We start from the raw sequence: 19,978 nt of genomic DNA on the forward strand, positions 1-19,978 counted from the left end.
CTGGATTTCTCCTCTGTGAACTCTGCACCAGACTTCTGTAGAGAGAACCCCAGATCGGTTGGGTGGTCCTTCGGATGGGTCTGGATAAACCCCTGTACAGCTGACTTAACCAAGAAGGGAAGGACATGTTGGAGCCACACGATGGCGAAAAACAATCACGAATCCCACGCTGCCGGTAGTTAAAAGCTTTGGAAATACACAGAAATCTCTTAAAATTCCAGGAGTTCCCACTCTCTTCTCGAATATTTAAGTCCTCCGCACAACATTCGAGTACACGTGTCTAGAAACAAGACAAATCTCCAAGGTCTCTGGGGTGCTTGATGGGGTGGAGATAAGGGAAAGACCTTTCCCCGAGTCTTAAAGCATCAGTCTGCACTTCTACTCAACAAGTCTGCAACCAAAAGTGACGAAGAGAGAGCGACTCCACGTAGCGGCGCCAGCCGCGAGCCCGACAACCAGAGGCGGTCACTAGGTATACGCCCTACCCTTCTTTCCACGCTTCCCGAGAGGCTCCTGCGGCCAGAACCGGAAAACAAGGAGTAACAGTCGCGTTTCAAATCTCGCAGACCTGCTGGCCGATCTCGAGTCTTCTGAAAGAGGAAGGCGAGCAAAGCCAAAATCCTCCCAGAGTCCGAACCCAAACACAGATCGCCGTGGGGGTCCAAGCGCCCTTCAACTCCGCCCTCTAGTGCCCAAGATTACGGGGAAGGAATTCAACGAATCAGTGGTGAGGTGCCGCCGCCATGCTTACGACGGGCGGAAATTTGAGAGAAAGCTTCCCACCAGTAGGGAAACGGACGAGCAACCGAGCACGGTTGGAAAGGTTGACGATAGCGGTTAGTGGCTCGGCCTTGCCCTCAGTTAAAATGGCAATTTTAGTTGCTTCACTGATACGGAATCGGCGAGGCGCTAAGGAGGCTTCCTGCGTGGAGCCGCAGAGCGAGTCGGGAAACGATTTTAAACTGAAGAGGCGGCGGAGGACCGAATTGCCTTTTCACAGCGGCGTGATTTCAGAGCTGGGCTGGTCTCTGGCAGGCTCAGCTGAAGAGGGACGGGTTGGGACGCACTGTCCTTTTGCCCTTCCCCCTTCGCCAGCAGAAGCTGACTCGGCAGGAGCGAGGGTCGCAGAGCTGGGTGAGCGGAAATGTCCCTCCCAGAGTGAAGTCGCAGGGCCCGCCCCGCGTCTGAGGGAGTGGAGGTCTTCCTGGGTGCGTTTGTGTCTCTTGTGAACCCACTTGTGGTGGAGCGAGAGGGAATTTGGGAGGGCCAGGGGTTAGTCTGGCCTCTCTCTTAGCTGTCATTTTGGCGGGGTTTTTTTCTTTCTTTCTTTCTTTTTTTCTTCAGGGGATTTCAGTCTCGACATAGTTTTGGAGCCGGACTTTTGAAGAATGATTGATGAATCCGGAATGGGTGACAGCGTCATCACGGCATTTTATTGGTAAAAATGCTTTGTATTGGTTCCGGACCTGCTTTAACTTTGTATTTGCCCTGCTGTGTGGTCATTATCTTCACAATACTTGTGTGTTGAGGTGTGTTTAAGCACTACGTGCATAATACCCGACTAAGTATTGGCGTTAGGGCGGTTGGATTTAGGTATTGGTGGCAATGTAGAAAAGTGATCAAGTCAGACCCCCTTCACGGACTAACCACAAGAGAAACAACAAAGCTTTACTTGTGTGCTGTGAACTACAACTGCAAGTGGAATTGTCAAGAGAACTAGCTCTGCCAAGCTGTGGAAAACTTCTGAGGAGATGGCACATGGAAAATGGATAAGATTTGCTCAGACAAACGGGAGTAAAGAAGTATTTTTAATTGTCGATAAGGTGAATAAAAAGGCAGGGAGAATAGTAGAGAGATCATCTGTCTAGACTAGGGGGTGCATGTGTGGCTATACGGCTGTGATTTAACCTTTTAAAGAATTGTCTACTGGAACTTTCTTCACTCCCACCTCCCCTCATCCCCCAATGTTGTATACAAAACCTTAGAGGAAGTGTATGCAGAATGTTGGATTTTGGAAAGGCTACTTCGGGTAAGAACTGAAGTAGTAGAAAACGAACCTGGATAGGATCAGATAATAAGATCAAATACAGTAGTGCCTTGAAAACCAGACAGGAATTCTGATTCGACTTCATATAGCTGTATGGGAACTGTTATGGGATCTCAAGCAAGGTAATGATAAAAGTGGTGACAATGAAAGACATGATGGATTAGGGAAAGGGGCTAAGATTGGGAACAAGATAAGTAGCTATCACTGAGAATGAGAGTGAAGCCCACATCTAAGAGGACAAGTGTATATCTTTTTAAGAAATATGTCAGAGGCCAGGTGTGGTGGCTTGTGCCTGTAATCCCAGCGCTTTGGGAGGCCAAGGCAGGCAGATCATCTGAGGTCAGGAGTTCAAGACCAGCCTGGCTAACATGGTGAAACCCCATCTCTACCAAAAAATACAAAAATTAGCCAGGCATGGTGGTGCACGCCTGTAGTCCCAGCTACTTGGAGTCTGAGGCAGGAGAATCACTTGAACCTGGGAGTTGGAGGTTGCAGTGAGCCAAGATCGCACCACTGCACTGCAGCCTGGGAGACAGAGTGAGACTCTGTCTTAAAAAAAAAAAAAAAAAAAAGAAATATGTCAGAATTTGATGATAAAGTTAACAAAGTAACAAAGTTAACTTTTTAGATGTAAAGGTGATGTTGAAGGAAGAGTAAAAGATGATGAAAGTATTTTTTTAGTGGGGAAAGAAAACAGAAGAATGGAATTATTACTGAGCAAAACAGAGTACAGTAGTTGGCAAAGAAAGATTGAATGAGATGTGAAGTGATGATTAGTTTTGAACTTAATGAGTCTGACAACATGAAAGTTTAACATCTTATAGGAAGTTGGAAATGCAGGACTGGGTTGCAGCTGTAATGGTCTGAAGGTAGAGATTTAGGAGTCATAGAGAATGATTATTTTCCTATGTAGAATGAATGATTTTCAGAGTCTGGGACCACCTATTATTGGAACATGAGGGGAAAAAAGAATCAGTAAAGAAATTGGAACTATAAAAAGTAAGGAGGAGAAAAGCCCCTAAAAAATGGAGTGTCAGGAAACAAGGTCCCAGAAAGTTTAGAGGAGGAAGGATGAACAAACTTAATGAACAAAGTATTTGGCCATGGTTTTGGCAAAAATAATGATCTTCAAAAGTGCAGTTTCTTTATAGTGATAGATGGAAAAAAGAGATTGCTGAAGATTTCTAGTAAAGTATTTATTAGTAACTGGAGGCAATAGGTGTAGACCACATTTCCAGGAGATTGGTCTCAGAAGGAATGAGAGGAATTGGATTTAAACACAAATTTTTAATGTTAGAAATACTAGAATATACTTGGCAATGAAAGAAAAGGATCCTGTATAGGAGTGATTAAAGATAATAGAGAAGTGAAGTACAGCCTGGTGTGGCAGTGCATGCCTGTAGTCCCAGCTACTCAAGAGGCTGAGGTGGGAGGATCGCTTGAGCCCAGGAGGTTGAGGCTGCAGTGGTATCGGGCCACTGCACTCCAGCCTGGACAACAGAGTGAGACCCTGTCTCAAAAAAAAAAAAAAAAAAAAATTGAAGTACACAAAGGAGATGGTGTCCAGGGGAGATACAAGTAAGAGGACCTTTTTGCTTCTGATTGGAAGGAAGAGTATTGGGACAGTAATATATTGATTCAAGGTATATTTATAACATCTTGATTGTTGTGCTGGGCAAAATTACACATTCTTGAGTGTGAGATGAGAAGGTAAAGTAAATATAACTCATTTGCTAATCTTTAATTCATGGATTGGGCTATTTTATTTTACTTTAACATTAAATACTCAACGGACATATTTTTTCAAAACCATCCCTCTTAGTGCTGATAGTGTTTTTCTCATCTCATTTATTGCTAGACTTTTTAAAGTCACCTAGACTTTAAAATCTTTTTGGAATTCATAGCATTTCTCTTTTAAGGAGTCAAATTCAGCAGGGCTTATATTGCCTCATAATTGATCCCTGTTTAAAAGGCAACGTGAAAGAAGTAGCTAAGTGCACTCATTGCAGAGTTAGACTGTCTGGATTCAAATCCTAACTCTTCCACTCTAACTGGCTGACTTTGGTAAGTTACTTAAGTTGTCTGATTTCCTGTTTGTCAGCTGGGAGCATGATCTACTTCATGGGGTTGTTTGAAGATTAAATGAGAAAATATAAAGGGCTTAGAAGAGTACCTGAAACGTGATGAATGCTCAATAAGTGTTAGCAATTATTGCACCAAGTAACAAATTTGAAGGAAACATTCTGTGTAAGTAGTACTGATTAAAATTCCCTTTGAAATAGGTAATTCAATGTGCATGTAAAGCTAGGATGCTTTAGAGTAGCTGCTATTTAAATTGTGTGGTGTCTAATGTAGAGTCCTGTATTCACCACAGTGAAGATACAGTTCCATCACCACAAGGAATTCTTGTGTTGCCTTTTTATAGTCACATTTATGTCCCTCCCACCCTCTTCCCTTTCCCTAATCTCTGTCAGCCATTCATCTGTTCTTCATTCCTTTAATTTGTCATTTAAAAAATGTTAAATGTATGAAATTTTATATGTGACCTTTTTGGATTGGCTTTAACATCCAAGTTGTTGCATGTATCAATAATTTGTTTCTTTTCATTGCAGAGTACTATTACATGGTGTAGATGTACCACAGTTTATTTAATCATTCACCCACTGAGTCATTTTCAATTTTTGGCTATTATGAATAAAGCTAATATGAACATTTGTAAAAATAAATAAATAAATTGTGTGGTATATGAACTTGCTCTGGACATTATTTGAGCTTTAAGGACAAATAATGCTACATATTTAGTTTATGTATTTATTTATTAATTAGAGAGGATCTCACTCTGTTGCCCAGGCTAAAGTGCAGTGGTGCGATCATTGCTCATTACAGCCTTAAACTCCTGGACTCAAGCAGTCCTCCTGCCTCAGCCTCTCAAGTGGCTAGGACTACCACCATGCTAGGCTAATTTTTTTCTTTTTTTTTTTTTGAGAGATGGGGTCTTGCTATGTTATCCATGCTAGGACTACATGTTTAATTTATGGAGTTTTGTGCAAGATATAAATGGTATCCTAGTCTAACATATTGAAATTGAAGATACAGGTTGAGCATCCCTAATTAGAAAATCTGAAGTCTGAAATGTCCCATAATGTGAATCTTTTTGAGTACTGACGTGATGTTGGAAGGAAATGTTCACTGGAGCATTTTGGATTTCAGATTTTTGGATTAAGGATGCTTGACCAGTGTGATACAAATATTCCCAAATTTGACAAAATCTGAAATCCAAAAACACTTTTGGTCCTAAGCATTTCGGATAAGGGATGCTCAACCTGTACTATTTTAAATATAATACTATTTAAATATGGACCGAGTGCGGTGGCTAACGCCTGTCATCCCAACACTTTGGGAGGCTGGTGGATCACCTGAGGTCAGGAGTTCAAGACCAGCCTGGCCAACGTGGTGAAACCCTGTCTCTACTAAAAATACAAAAAAAAAAAAAAAAAAAAAAGTGAGGCGTGGTGGTGGGCGCCTGTAATCTCAGCTGCTTGGGAGGCTGAAGCAAGAGTATTGCTGGAGCTTGGGAGGCAGAGGTTGCAGTGAGCCGGGATCGTGCAGGTGCACTCCAGCCCAGAAAACAGTTAGACTCCATCTCAAAAAATAAAATAAAATGAGTAAATATAGTAATATAACTTTTTATTCATAAAAAACTTTTCAAAGGGGTAATTGTGTAGTCGTTGAGACTAATCATAACTTTGTTGTTGTTGTTGTTGCTGAGATGGAGTCTTGCTCTGTCTCACCTAGGCTGGAGTACAGTGGCGTGATCTCGGCTCAATGAAGCCTCCACCTCCCAAGTTCAAGAGATTCTCCTGTCTCAGCCTCCTGAGTAGCTGGGACTACAGGTGTGTGCCACCATACCCAGCTAATTTTTGTATTTTTAGTAGAGACAGGGTTTCACCATGTTGGCCAGGCTGGTCTCAAACTTCTGACCACAGGTGATCCACTTTTCCTTGGCCTCCCAAAGTGCTGGAATTACAGACGTGAGCCACTACGCCCGGCCGAGACTAATCATAACTTTGAAATGATAATTCCTTTTAATGAAAATTGTATTTTAATTTTGTGTGTCTTTTTTTTTCTTGAGAGGGTCTTGCTCTGTCACCCAGGCTGGAATTCAGTGGCATGATCACATCTCACTGTAGCCTTGACCTCCTGGGCTCATGCAGTCCTACTTCAGCCTCCTGATTAGCTGGGACCACAGGCCTGCACCACCACACCTGGCTAGTTATTTTTTATTTTTTGTAGAGATAGAGTCTCACAGTGTTGCCCAGGCTTGTCTCGGACATCTGGGCTCAAGTGATCCACCTGCTTCAGCCTCTCAAAATGTTGGGATTACAGTCATGAGCTACCATGCCTGGCCCTAATTTGAAAGTTCTATGAAATACTTCCATTTAATTGAACCAATACTTGTTTAACAATTAAAGGACACTCAGCATTGTATTTGGGTAATTATACATACATTGGGAAATATAAAGCATGGTTTCAGTGACAGTAGCTTAGTATTACTGGGGATACAAGAAATACACACTAAAAAATGGTATAAGGAAGTATATGAACAGGGGCTAAAATGAGTGGTACAGACTGGGTGATTGAGGAAAGTTGTGTGTGCTGATATATCTCCAAGGATGTTGTAGAACATTCTTGAGGGATTTTTTCAGACTTAGAGATGAGAGCTCATATAGCATACACACACATGCATACTCTGCTTCCAGGAATGAGCCACTGATAACAGATAACAGATAAAAGTCTATGTCATAGGTATTTCAGGACCGAAAGGTTAAAAACATCCTATTTTGAAAGGGGATCAAATTTCCAGCATGGTCTTAAAGGAGGTGAGATGGGAAAAGGATGCTTAAGGTAGGGAATATAGTTGAGAAGCAACCACATGAAGATAAGAATATGTTTATGTCCCAGGTTGGAGAGGAGAATTAGGAAGATAAGGAGAAGCTGAATCAGAAAGACCTTAAACCCAGCAGAAGAGTTTAGGATTTGTCTTGTTACTGTAAAGGTTGTTGCACAGATAAAAATCAAGTCTATTTCTGGAAGAATGGATTACTCTTAGATACGGAGAACTCTTAGTTGTGGCTAAGGAATTAGCTTTGTGAAGGGATGACAGATTCTTTTTTTTTTTTTAACATTTTTTAAAAATTTATTTTTTTGTTATACTTTAAGTTCTAGGGTACATGTGCACAATGTGCAGGTTTGTTACATAGGTATACATGTGCCATGTTGGTTTGCTGCAGCCATCAACTTGTCATTTACATCAGATATATCTCCTAATGCTATCCCTCCCCCAGCCCCCGACCCCCTGACAGGCCCTGGTGTGTGATGTTCCCCACCCTGTGTCCAAGTGTTTTCATTGATCAGTTCCCACCTGTGAGTGAGAACATGCAGTGTTTGGTTGTCTGTCCTTGTGATAGTTATGCTGAGAATGGTGGTTTCCAGCTTCATCCATGTCCCTGCAAAGGACATGAACTCACCCTTTTTTATGGCTGCATAGCTTTCCATGGTGTATATATGCCACATTTTCTTAATCCAGTCTATTATTGATGGACATTTGGGTTGGTTCCAAGTCTTTGCTATTGTGAATAGTGCCGCAATAAACATACGTGTGCATGTGTCTTTATAATAACATGATTTATAATCCTTTGGGTATATACCAAGTAACGGGATTGCTGGGTCAAATGGTATTTCTAGTTCTAGATCCTTGAGGAATCACCACACTGTTTTCCACAAAAGTTGAACTAATTTACACTCCCACCAACAGTGTAAAAGCATTCCTATTTCTCCACATCCTCTCCAGCATCTGTTGTTTCCTGTTGTTTTAATGATCGCCATTCTAACTGGGATAAGATGGTATCTCATTGTGGTTTTGATTTGCATTTCTCTGATGGCCAGTGATGATGAGCATTTTTTCATGTGTCTTTTGGCTTCATAAATGTCTTCTTTTGAGAAGTGTCTGTTCATATCCTTTGCCCACTTTTTGATGGGGTTGTTTGTTTTTTTCTTGTAAATTTGTTTAAGTTCTTTGCAGATTCTGGATATTAGCCCTTTGTCAGATGAGTAGATTGCAAAAATTTTCTCCCATTCTGTAGGTTGCCTGTTCACTCTGATGGTAGTTTCTTTTGCCGTGCAGAAGCTCTTTAGTTTTTTTTTTGTTTTTTTTTTTCAAAACGGAGTCTTGCTCTGTCACCCAGGCTGGAGTGCAGTGGCACAATTTCGGCTCCCTGCAACCTCCACCTCCCTGGGTTCAGCGATTCTCTTGCCTCAGCCTCCCAAGTGGCTGGGATTACAGGCACACGTCACCATGCCTGGCTAATTTTTGTATTTTTAGTAGAAACGGGGTTTCACCATATTGGCAAGGTTGGTCTTGAGCTCCTGACCTTGTGATCCGCCTGCCTTGGCCTCCCAGAATGCTGGGATTACAGGCATGAGCCACTGCGCCCAGCCTGGTCTTTAGTTTAATTAGATCCCATTTGTCTATTTTGGCTTTTTTTGCCATTGCTTTTGGTGTTTTAGTCATGAAGTCCTTGCCCATGCCTATGTCCTGATTGGTATTGTCTCGGTTTTCTTCTAGGGTTTTTATGGTTTTAGGTCTAACAATTACATCTTTAATCCATCTTGAATTAATTTTTGTGTAAGATATAAGGAAGGGATCCAGTTTCAGCTTTCTACATATAGCTAGCCAGTTTTCCCAGCACCATTTATTAAACAGGGAATCTTTTTCCCATTTCTTGTTTTTGTCAGTTTTGTCAAAGACTGTCAAAACAGCATGGTACTGGTACCAAAACAGATATATAGATGGTTGTAGATGTGTGGTGTTATTTCTGAGGCCTCTGTTCTTTTCCCTTGGTCTATATATCTGTTTTGGTACCAGTACTATGCTGTTTTGGTTACTGTGGCCTTGTAGTATAGTTTGAAGTGAGGTGGCATGATGCCTCCAGCTTTGTTCTTTTTGCTTAGGATTATCTTGGCATTGTGGGCTCTTTTTTTCCATGTGAACTATAAAGTTTTTTCCAATTCTGTGAAGAAAGTCATTGGTAACTTGATGGGGATGGCATTGAATCTATAAATTACCTTGGGCAGTATGGCCATTTCACAATATTGATTCTTCCTGTCCATGAGCATGGAATGTTCTTCCATTTGTTTGTGTCCTCTTTTGTTTTGTTGAGCAGTGGTTTGTAGTTCTCCTTGAAGAGGTCCTTCACATCCCTTGTAAGTTGGATTCCTCAGTATTTTATTCTCTTCGTAACAATTGTGAATGGGAGTTCACTCATGATTTTGCTCTGTTTCTCTGTTATTGGTGTATAAGAATGCTTGTGATTTTTGCACATTGATTTTGTATCCTGAGACTTTGCTGAAGTTGCTTATCAGCTCAAGGAGATTTTGGGCTGAGATGATGGGATTTTCTAAATATACAATCATGTCATTTGACTTCTTCTGTTCCTAATTGAATACCCTTTATTTCTCTCTCTTGCCTGATTGCCGTGGCCAGAACTTCCAACACTATGTTGAATAGGAGTGGTGAGAGAGGGCATCCTTGTCTTGTGCCGGTTTTCAAAGGGAACGCTTCCAGTTTTTGCCCATTCTATATGATATTGGCTGTGGGTTTGTCATAAATAGCTGTTATTATTTTAACATATGTTCCATCAATATCTAGTTTATTGAGAGTTTTTAGCATGAAGGGCTGTTGAATTTTGTCAAATGCCTTTTTTGCATCTATTGAGATAATCATGTGGTTTTTGTTGTTTCTGTTTATGTGATGAATTACATTTATTGATTTGCATATGTTGAACCAGGCTTGCATCCCAGGGATGAAGCTGACTTGATCGTGGTGGATAAGCTTTTTGATGTGCTGCTGGATTCAGTTTGCCAGGATTTTATTGAGGATTTTCACATTGATGTTCCTCAGGGATATTGGTCTAAAATTCTCTTTTTTTTGTTGTGCCTGTGCCAGGTTTTGCTATCAGGATGATGCTGGTGTCATAAAATGAGTTAGGGAGGATTCCCTCTTTTTCTGTTGATTGGAATAGTTTCAGAAGGAATGGTACCAGCTCCCCTTTATACATCTGGTAGAATTTGGCTGTGAATCCATTTGGTCCTAGACTTTTTTGGTTGGTAGGCTATTAATTATTGCCTCTATTTCAGAGCCTGTTATTGGTCTATTCAGAGTTTTGACTTCTCCCTGGTTTAGTCTTGGGAGGGTGTATGTGTCCGGGAATTTATCCATTTCTTCTAGATTTTCTAGTTTATTTACGTAGAAGTATTTATAGTATTCTCTGATGGTAGTTTGTATTTCTGTGGGATTGGTGGTGATATCCCCTTTCTCATTTTTTATTGCATCTTTTTGAGTCTTCTCTCTTTTCTTCTTTTTTAGTCTTGCTAGCAGTCTATCAATTTTGTTGATCTTTTTAAAAAACCAACTCCTGGATTCACTGATTTTTTTGAACGGTGTTTTTGTGTGTCTGTCTCCTTCGGTTCTGCTCTGTTCTTAGTTATTTCTTGCCTTCTGCTAGCTTTTGAATGTGTTTGCTCTTGCTTCTCTAGTTCTTTTAATTGTGATGTTAGGGTGTTGATTTTAGATCTTTCCTGCTTTCTCTTGTGGGCATTTAGTGCTATAAATTTCCCTCTACATCCTGCTTTAAATGTGTCCCAGAGATGCTGGTACATTGCATCTTTGTTCTCATTGGTTTCAAAGAACATCTTTATTTTTGCCTTCATTTTGTTATTTAACCAGTAGTCATTCAGGAGCAGGTTGTTCAGTTTCCATGTAGTTGTGCGGTTTTGAATGAGTTTTTTAATCCTGAGTTCTAATTTTGATTGCACTGTGGTCTGAGAGACAGTTTGTTGTGATTTCTGTTCTTTTACATTTGCTGAGGAGTGCTTTACTTCCAATTAGGTGGTCAATTTTAGAATAAGTGTGACGTGGTGCTGAGAAGAATGTATATTCTGTTGATTTGGGGTGGAGAGTTCTGTAGATGTCTGTTAGGTCCGCTTGGTGCAGAACTGAGTTCAAGTCCTGGATATCTTTGTTAACCTTCTGTCTCATTGATCTGTCTAATATTGATGTTGGGGTATTAAAGTCTTCCAGTATTATTGTGTGGGATTCTAAGTGTCTTTGTAGGTCTCTAAGGACTTGCTTTATGAATCTGGGTACTTCTGTATTGGGTGCATATATATTTAAAGTTAGTTAGCTCTTCTTGTTAAATTGATCCCTTTACCATTATGTAATGACCTTCCTTGTCTCTTTTGATCTTTCTTGGTTTAAAGTCTGTTTTATCAGAGACTAGGATTGCAACCCCTCCCTTTTTTTTGCTTTCCATTTGCTTTGTAGATCTTCCTCTATCTCTTTAGTTTGAGCCTATGTATGTCTTTGCATTTGAGATGGGTCTCCTGAATACAGCACACTGATGGGTCTTATCTCTTTATCCAGTTTGCCAGGCTGTGTCTTTTAATTGGGGCATTTAGCCCAGTTACATTTCAAGTTAATATTGTTATGTGTGAATTTGATCCTGACATTATGATGTTAGCTGGTTATTTTGCCCGTTAGTTGATGCAGTTTCTTGTTAGCATTGATGGTCTTTACAATTTGGCATGTTTTTGCAGTGCCTGGTACTGATCGTTCCATGTTTGGCGCTTCCTTCAGGAGCTCTTGTAAGGCAGGCCTCGTGGTGACAAAATCTCTCAGCATTTGCTTGTCTGTAAAGGATTTTATTTCTGCTTCACTTATGAAGCTTAGTTTGGCTGGATATGAAATTCTGGGTTGAAATTCCTTTCTTTAAGAATGTTGAATATTGGCCCCCACTGTCTTCTGGCTTGTAGAGTTTCTGCCAGGAGATCTGCTGTTAACCTGATGGGCTTCCCTTTGTGGGTAACCCAACCCTTCTCTCTGGCTGTGTTTAACGTTTTTTCCTTCATTTCAACCTTGGTGAATCTGACAATTACGTGTCTTGGGGTTGCTCTTCTCGAGGAGTATCTTTGTGGTGTTCTGCTGTGTATTTCCTGAATTTGAATGTTGGCCTGCCTTGCTAGGTTGGGGAAGTTCTCCTGGATAATATCGTAGAGAGTGTTTTCCAGTTTGGTTCCATTCTCACCGTCACCTTCAGGTACACCAATCAAACGTAGATTTAGTCTTTTCACATAGTCCGTTATTTCTTGGAGGCTTTGTTTGTCTCTTTTTACTCTTTTTTCTCTAATTTTGTCTTCTCGCTTTATTTCATTAATTTGATCTTCAGTCACTGATATCCTTTCTTCCACTTGATTGAATTGGCTATTGAAGCTTGTGCATGCATCATGAAGTTCTTATGCCATGGTTTGCAGCTCCATTAGGTCATTTAAGGTCTTCTCTACACTGTTTATTCTAGTTAGCCACTCGTCTAACCTTTTTTCAAGGTTTTTAGCTTCCTTGCGATGGGTTAGAACATGCTCCTTTAGCTCAGAGAAGTTTGTTATTACCAACCTTCTGAAGCCTACTTCTGTCAACTTGTCAAAGCCATTCTCCGTCCAGCTTTGTTCCGTTGCTGGCGAGGGGCTGTGATCCTTTGGAGAAGGGGTGCTCTGGTTTTTAGAATTATCAGCTTTTGTACTCTGGTTTCTCCCCATCTTTGTGGTTTTATCTACCTTTGGTGTTTGATGTTGGTGACCTACAGATGGGGTTTTGGTGTGGATGTCTTTTTTGTTGATGTAGATGCTATTCCTTTATTTTTGTTAGTTTTTCTTTTACCAGTCAGGTCCCTCAGCTGCAGTCTGTTGGAGTTTGCTGGAGGTCCACTCCAGACCCTGTTTGCCTGGATATCACCAGTGGAGGCTGCAGAACAGCATTTTGCAGAACAGCAAATATTGTTGCCTGATCCTTCCTCTGGAAGCTTCATCCCAGAGGGACACTTGCCTGTATGAGGTGTCAGTTGGCCCCTACTGGGAGGTGTCTCCCAGTTAGAGTACACAGGGGTCAGGGACCCACTTGAGGAGGCAGTCTGTCTGTTCTCAGCGCTCAAATGCCATACTGGGAGAATGCTGTCTTCAGAGCTGTCAGACAGGGACATTTAAGTCTGCAGACGTTTCTGCTGCCTTTTTTTCAGCTATGCCCTGCCCACAGAGGTGGAGTCTATAGAGGCAGTAGGCGTTGCTGAGCTGTGGTGGGCTCCACCCAGTTTGAATTGCCTGGCCACTTTGTTTACCTACTCAAGCCTCAGCAATGGTGTATGCACCTCTCCGCCACCAGGCTGCTGCCTGGCAGGTCAATCTCAGACTGCTGGGCTAGCAGTGAGCAAGGCTCCGTGGGTGTGGGACCTGCCAAGCCAGGCACGGGAGAGAATCTCCTAGTCTGCTGGTTGCCAGGACCAGCGCAATATTGTAGGAAAAGCGCAATATTTGGGTGGGAGTGTCCTGGTTTTCCAGGTACAGTCTGTCACGCCTTCCCTTGGCTAGGAAAGGGAAATCCCTGGACCCCCTTGCATTTCCTGGGTGAGGCAATGCCCTGCCCTGCTTCGGCTCACCCTCCATGGGCTGTACCCACTGTCCAACCAGTCCCAGTGAGATGAATCAGGTACCTCAGTTGGAAATGCAGAAATCACCCGTCTTCTGGGTCGATCACGCTGGGAGCTGCAGACCAGAGCTGTTCCTATTCAGCCATCTTGGAACCAGATTCGACAGATTCTTGAAAGAAAAACTCAGTAGAATGTGCTTAATGACTGTATGTTAAAGAATGAAGGTGGGAGACTACATGAATTTAAGTTAACTTAGCAAATTGACAGGAATTTGAAAATGGATCAGTTAGCTTGTTGAAGGAGGAAAAGAAGTTGAATTTAGTTTTGAACATACACTGTGTTTGAGGTGTCTGTAAGATATACATAAAAGTGGGCTATAGCCAATAAGGAATATAGGACTTGGTTTAAAACTGGGAATAGGGAGGGGAAAAGAAAGAAAGAGAAAGGATTCCTTTAGAGTGAGGAGAGGAATCAGTGAAACTGAGCATCAGTTAACTTTTTAGTGCTTAGAATTCTGGTTTTATTTCTTCTTATGTAGACAGACCATGGATTCTTATAATGTACCAGAGTCAACTCCTAGTGCATCCTCAAGACCTGAAGATTACTCTGTAGGTGCCACTCCTCTGCAAAAACGATTAGAATCAATCAGGAAACAGACTTCATTTATCCCGACTCCACCTCGGAGGAAAGTTCCCCAGTGTTCACAGTTGCAGGTATGCTTTTTGTATCCCTTTGTGTTAGTCAATAATCGAGAATATCTGTGAACAAAACATTTCAATTTTTGTAACTATAGTATTCTTAGTATCTTCTTAACCCGTCAACTAATAAAATAAATGAAAAACAAATAAACAATTTCATAATGACCAGTGCTACCTCTTTTATGTCTTTTGTTTTTTATATTTGTATTTATTTATTTATTTAGAGACAGAGTCTCGCTCTGTCGCCCAGGCTGGAGTGCAGTGGTGCAATCTCTGCTCACTGCAAATTCCGCCTCCTGGGTTCATGCCATTCTTCTGCCTCAGCCTCCCCAGTAGCTGGGACTATAGGCACCCGCCACCATGCCTGGCTAATTTTTTGTATTTTTTAGTAGAGACAGGGTTTCACCATGTTAGCCAGGATGGCCTCGATCTCCTGACCTTGTGATCCGCCTGCCTCGGCCTCCCAAAGTACTAGGATTACAGGCGTGAGCCACCACGCCTGTTTGTTTATTTTTAAAGTAATTTTCAAACATACAACCCATATATATACCAGGAATTTTTATGTATTCTAACCTCCTTTAATCTGAATCATGTCCACAGTATTTTTTTTAACTTTTATTTTAAGTTTAGGGTATATGTGCAGGATGTGCAGGTTTGTTACATAGGTAAACGTGCGTCATGGGGGTTGGTTATATAGATTATTTAATCACCTAGGTGTTAAGCCTAATACCCATTAGTTATTTTTCCTGCTTCTCTCCCTCCTCCCACCTTCCACTCCCTGATAGGCCTCAGTGTGTGTTGTTCCCCTCTATGCGTCCATGTGTTCTCATTGTTTAGCTCCCACTTATAAGTGAGAACATGTGGTATTTGGTTTTCTGTTCTTTTGCTAGTTGGCTAAGGATAACGGCCTCCAGCTCCATCCATGTCCCTGCAAAGGATATGATCTCATTCATTTTTATGGCTGCATAGTGTTCCATGGTGTATATGTACCACATTTTCTTTATCCAGTCTGTCATTGATGGGCATTTAGGTTGATTCCATGTCTTTGCTATTGTGAATAGTGCTGCAGTGAGTATAGCATGCATGTGTCTTTATGGTAGACCGATTTATATTCCTTTGGGTATGTACCCCAGTAAGGGGATTGGTGGATCAAATAATATTTCTGTCTCTAGGTCTTTGAGGAATTGCCACACAGTCTTCCACAGTGGTTGAACTAATTCACACTCCCACCAACAATGTATAAGCATTCCTTTTTCTCCACAACCTCACCAGCATCTGTTATTTTTTTACTTTTTATTTTTCTCCACAATCTCGCCAGCATCTGTTGTTTTTTGACCTTTTAATAATAGCCATTCTGACTGATATGAAATATCTCATTGTGGTTTTGATTTGCATTTCTCTAATGATCAGTGATGTTGAACTTTCCTTCATATGATTGTTGGCCTCATGTATGTCTTCTTTTGAGAAGTATCTGCTTATGTCCTTTGCTGACTTTTTAATGGGGTTGCTTTTTCCTTTTTTTTTTTTTGAGAGAGAGTCTCGCTCTGTCATCCAGGCTGGAATGCAGTGGCATGATCTTGGCTGACTCCGCCTCCTAGATTGAAGCAATTCTTCTGCCTCAGCCTCCCGAGTAACTGGGATTACAGACATCCACCACCATGCTCGGCTAATTTTTTTGTATTTTTAGTAGAGATGGGGGGTTCACCATGTTGTCCAGGCTGGTCTGGAACTCTTGACCTCAGGTGATCCACCCTCCCCGACCTCTCAAAGTGCTGGGAGTCTTGCTCTATCAGCCAGGCTGGAGTGCAATGGTATGATCTTGGCTCACTGCAACCTCCGCCTCCTGGGTTCAAGCGATTCTCCTGCCTCAGCCTCCCAAGTAGCTGGCACTACAGGTGCCCGCCACCACACCCAGCTACTTTTTTTGTATTGTTAGTAGAGACAGGGTTTCACCATTTTGGCCAGGATGGTCCTGAACTCCTAACCTTGTGATCTGCCCGCCTCGGCCTCCCAAAGTGCTGGGATTACAGGCATGAGCCGCCACGCCCGGCCTGGCCCATTTTTTTCTTGTAAATTTGTTTAAGTTTCTTATTGGTGCTGGATAGTAGACCTTTGTCAGATGCATGGTTTGCAAAATTTTTCTCCCATTCTGTGGGTTTTCTGTTTACTCTGTTGATAGTTTCTTTTGCTATGCAGAAGCCCTTTAGTTTAGTTAGATCCCATTTGTCAATTTTTGGTTTCATTGCTATTGCTTTTGGCGTCATTGTCATGAAATCTTTGCCTGTACCTATGTCCTGAATGGTATTGCCTAGGTTGTCTTCCAGGGTTTTTATAGTTTTGCGTTTTACATTTAAGTCTTTAATCCACATTGAGTTAATTTTTGTATATGGTATAAGGAAGGGGTCCAGTTTCAGTTTTCTGCGTATGGCTAGCCAGTTATCCCAGTACCATTTATTGAATAGGGAGTCCTTTCCCCATTGCTTTTTTTTGTCAGGTTTGTCCATAGTATTTATTTGTCTTTAATGACATTGACATTTTTAAAGAATACAGTACAGCCTTCTTTTCCTCTTTAAAGTAGAATATTCCTCATTTTGCATCTGTCTGGCGTTTTCTCATGATTAGATTGAAATTAGTATTTTTGGCTAGAATATTGCATAGGTGCTGTTGTGTCCTTGTGAATCACATCTTGAGGCACACAGGCAACATTAATTTTGATCATCCTGTCAAGGAGTTCTCCAATTTCTTTACTTTGTTTATGTACTGTTTTTTCCCTCTCTGCAACTAGTAAGCAGTTTGTGGAAAGACAACTTTAAGGCAGATATTCTGTTAATTGTCAAAATTTCTTCTTAGACTTGGTTTACACTGGTGAATTTTTTCCTGTTCCCATCTTTATGGTTTTTCCTGTTCCCATCTTAATGGTTTTTTTTCTGTTCCCATCTTTTCATTTTTTCCTGTTCCCATCTTAATGGTTTTCCAACTCCAGCACTCCCTTCATGTTTACCAACCAGCCTTTGATATTCTATTGTAACCCTTCTCCTTTTTTCTTCATTTATTTATCTATTTATTATTGGTATGGGCTCATAAATTCCTTTTTTTAAGGATTTTTAATTTATTACTAAATTATTTTGGTATTTAAATTGTCCCAGATTTGTCTGGTGGCAACATGCTCTGTTTTGATCATTTACAAACAACCCTGAAGATATATAGCATTAATAATTTCTAATTGTACTGAAGCAGGAAATAAAATCCTATTCAATAAAAGTTTGGTGTGTGGTTTTGAATCACTTAGCTAGGGGCCTAGCTGATCAGTCACTCTCATTGTAGCTTTTTCTCTGGTCAGTAGTCTCATATCCCAAGATATGGTTGTATACGTAGTACCGGGGATATGAAACAAGTTTTATTTCTTTGTGACAATTTTCTTTTTTAAAAAATTTCTTCTTAGAGACAGGGTCTTGCTTAGTACAGGGCCTCACTCTGTCACCAAGGCTTGAGTGCAGTGGCACAATCATAGCTCACAGCAGCTTCTAACTCCTGGGCTTAAGTGATCCTCCAAAGTATAGCTGGGAATAACAGGCATGTGCCACCATGCCTGGCTAAGTTTTTAAAGGTTTTTTGTTTTTGTTTTTTTTTTAAATAGAGATGAGGGTCTCACTATGTTGACCAGGCTATTCTTGAACTCCTGGGCTCAAGCAATCCTCCTGCCTCTGCCTCCCAAAGTGGTGGGATTACAGGTGTGAGCCACCATGCCTGGCTTTCTTTGTGACAATTTTCTTAAAGAAAAATTTCAATTGCTGGTAATGAAAGTGTTGATTCTTAACCAGAAAACATAAATTTTATATAAATTGAATATTGGAATGTTCACTTCATTGCTTCCTCATCTCTATGTATTTTAGTCATAATAATAAAACAACTTATAACATTTCAATGAATGCTTTAGTCAGAACAAACATTTTTGTCAAGTAGACAACTGTAGTGAAAGTTCTAAAAGGTTGTTGGAGCTGTGAGACTATGTCAGGAAGTATGGACTCTATAAAAAAATTCGGTTTGGAAGGAAACTAGGAGCCTATATGGCGGCATATATGAAGGCCCTGAACAATGCCATGGGGCCAATACAAATGAAGTGTTTCTGTTTTTAATGGTACCTGTGGTTCTAATAGACCATAGCAAAAAATATTCCCAAATATCTTTTTTTTTTTTTTCAGGCTAGTCTAGCACAGTAGTGAGAAGGGGGAAGTGGGGAAGAGTAGAACAAGGAGTTGGAAACAAGGAGTTTGATCTATAACTGATTGTGTACAATCAACTGAGATAACTCATTACCTTTGGACAAGCCCCCAAGTATCTTTTTATTTAATCTGTTGAATTGGGCATGGTGTCATAGAGTAGATTTGCTGCCAAACAATTTTTTTTTTTTTTTTTAAAGACAGAGTCTCGCTCTGCCACCCAGGCTGGAGTGCAGTGGCGTGATCTCAGCTCACTGCAACCTTTGCCCTCCAGATTCAAGGAATTCTCCTGCCTCAACCTCCTGAGTAGCTGGGATCACAGGTCCACACCACCATGCCCGGCTTATTTATTTTTGTATTTTTAGTAGAGACGGTGTTTTACCGTGTTGGCTAGGCTGGTCTCGAACTCCTGACCTTGTGATCCACCTGCCTCAGCCTCCCAAAGTGCTGGGATTACAGGCATGAGCCACCGCGCCTGGCCCAAACAATTTTTTTAAATTAGGGTTAATCAAATTAGATACTTTAGGAATGGTTACTATTTTTGAAATCTATAATTTGAAGTTTCTAAAAGTGAAACATAAATTTTATGTTAAATATTTATTGGACACTTGTTCTAGATAGCTTTGTTCTAGAGAGAAATAAATAGACAAAATCACTGCCGTCATCAAGCTTATACACCAGTAGACAGATAATAAAAACACAAAAAAATTGCAGACAAGAATATAATGTTGAGTAGTAATAAGTGCTGTGAAGAAAAATAAATCTGGGTGAGATGATACAAAGTTGGAGTGCGTGCAGGTGCTACTTTAGATCGAGTGGCCTCTTGGATTACATCTGGGTAGAGAACTGAATGAAGTGAAGGAACTTGCCGTGTGAACACTTGGGAGAAGAGCATTCTAAAGAGAAGTTACAGCAAAGGTAAAAGTCTGTTCAAGGATCTGCAAAAATGAGTCCTGCAGATTTATTTGGTTGGAGTGCAAAAATCAGGTACCCTATAATATATTTGAATTAGATGTTTTAAATGCTGTGATTAAATTCTTATTAATGTTTCCTCATTCTTAAACTTCTTTTGTCTTGATTTTTTTTTTTTTTGTAGGAAGATGTTGACCCTCAAAAGGTTGCATTCCTTCTGCATAAACAGTGGACTTTATATAGTTTAACTCCCTTATATAAATTCTCCTATAGTAATCTCAAAGAATATTCTAGACTTCTGAATGCTTTTATTGTTGCTGAAAAGCAAAAAGGACTTGCTGTGGAAGTGGGAGAAGACTTCGACATCAAAGTGATTTTTTCTACTCTCCTAGGAATGAAAGGAACACAAAGGGATCCAGAAGCATTTCTTGTCCAGGTATAGTACATAAACAATACTTGCTTCCTAGGGGAAAAGAATCTGCATTTTCTTTGTTTGGAAATTGTTGTGATATTTTCTTAACTGTTTTAAAAATTTCTAAGTTTGTGATTTATAATGTATTTTATGTC

At 40.7% G+C, this 19,978-nt stretch overlaps 3 protein-coding genes across 4 annotated transcripts in view; 2 read left to right on the forward strand and 1 right to left on the reverse strand.

Annotated features, from left to right (window-relative positions):
• The window catches only part of DARS2 (aspartyl-tRNA synthetase 2, mitochondrial), a 34,523-nt gene extending 33,689 nt beyond the window's left edge, over positions 1 to 834 (reverse strand). For both annotated transcript variants that reach the window (XM_025404099.1, XM_025404091.1), the window contains exon 1: positions 1 to 834. In XM_025404099.1, coding sequence (XP_025259884.1) covers positions 1 to 127 — 127 coding nt within the window. In that variant the 5' untranslated portion in view covers positions 128 to 834.
• LOC112635960 lies at positions 478 to 1,991 on the forward strand. Its single transcript, XM_025404125.1, has 2 exons — positions 478 to 1,134; positions 1,345 to 1,991. The coding sequence occupies exons 1-2, from the start codon at positions 744 to 746 to the stop codon at positions 1,383 to 1,385; spliced, it is 432 nt and encodes a 143-aa protein (XP_025259910.1). The 5' UTR covers positions 478 to 743; the 3' UTR covers positions 1,386 to 1,991.
• CENPL (centromere protein L) overlaps positions 1,192 to 19,978 on the forward strand; it is a 26,836-nt gene continuing 8,049 nt past the window's right edge. Inside the window, exons 1-3 of the mRNA XM_025404111.1 lie at positions 1,192 to 1,438; positions 14,120 to 14,294; positions 19,596 to 19,847. Of these exons, the coding sequence (XP_025259896.1) occupies positions 14,127 to 14,294; positions 19,596 to 19,847 (420 nt within the window). The 5' untranslated portion in view covers positions 1,192 to 1,438; positions 14,120 to 14,126. The remainder of the gene's footprint in view (positions 1,439 to 14,119; positions 14,295 to 19,595; positions 19,848 to 19,978) is intronic.

This window comes from Theropithecus gelada, chromosome 1 (genome assembly GCF_003255815.1).
Source record: "Theropithecus gelada isolate Dixy chromosome 1, Tgel_1.0, whole genome shotgun sequence".
Classification (NCBI taxonomy): Eukaryota; Metazoa; Chordata; class Mammalia; order Primates; family Cercopithecidae; genus Theropithecus; species Theropithecus gelada.

Excerpts from the sequence above, each read along its gene's own strand:
- LOC112635960 (XM_025404125.1), top strand. The coding sequence starts at position 744 with ATGCTTACGACGGGCGGAAATTTGAGAGAAAGCTTCCCACCAGTAGGG. Across the intron at positions 1,135-1,344 it reads AGCGAGGGTCGCAGAGCTGG|GGGATTTCAGTCTCGACATA; the intron begins GTGAGCGGAAAT and ends TTTTTTCTTCAG.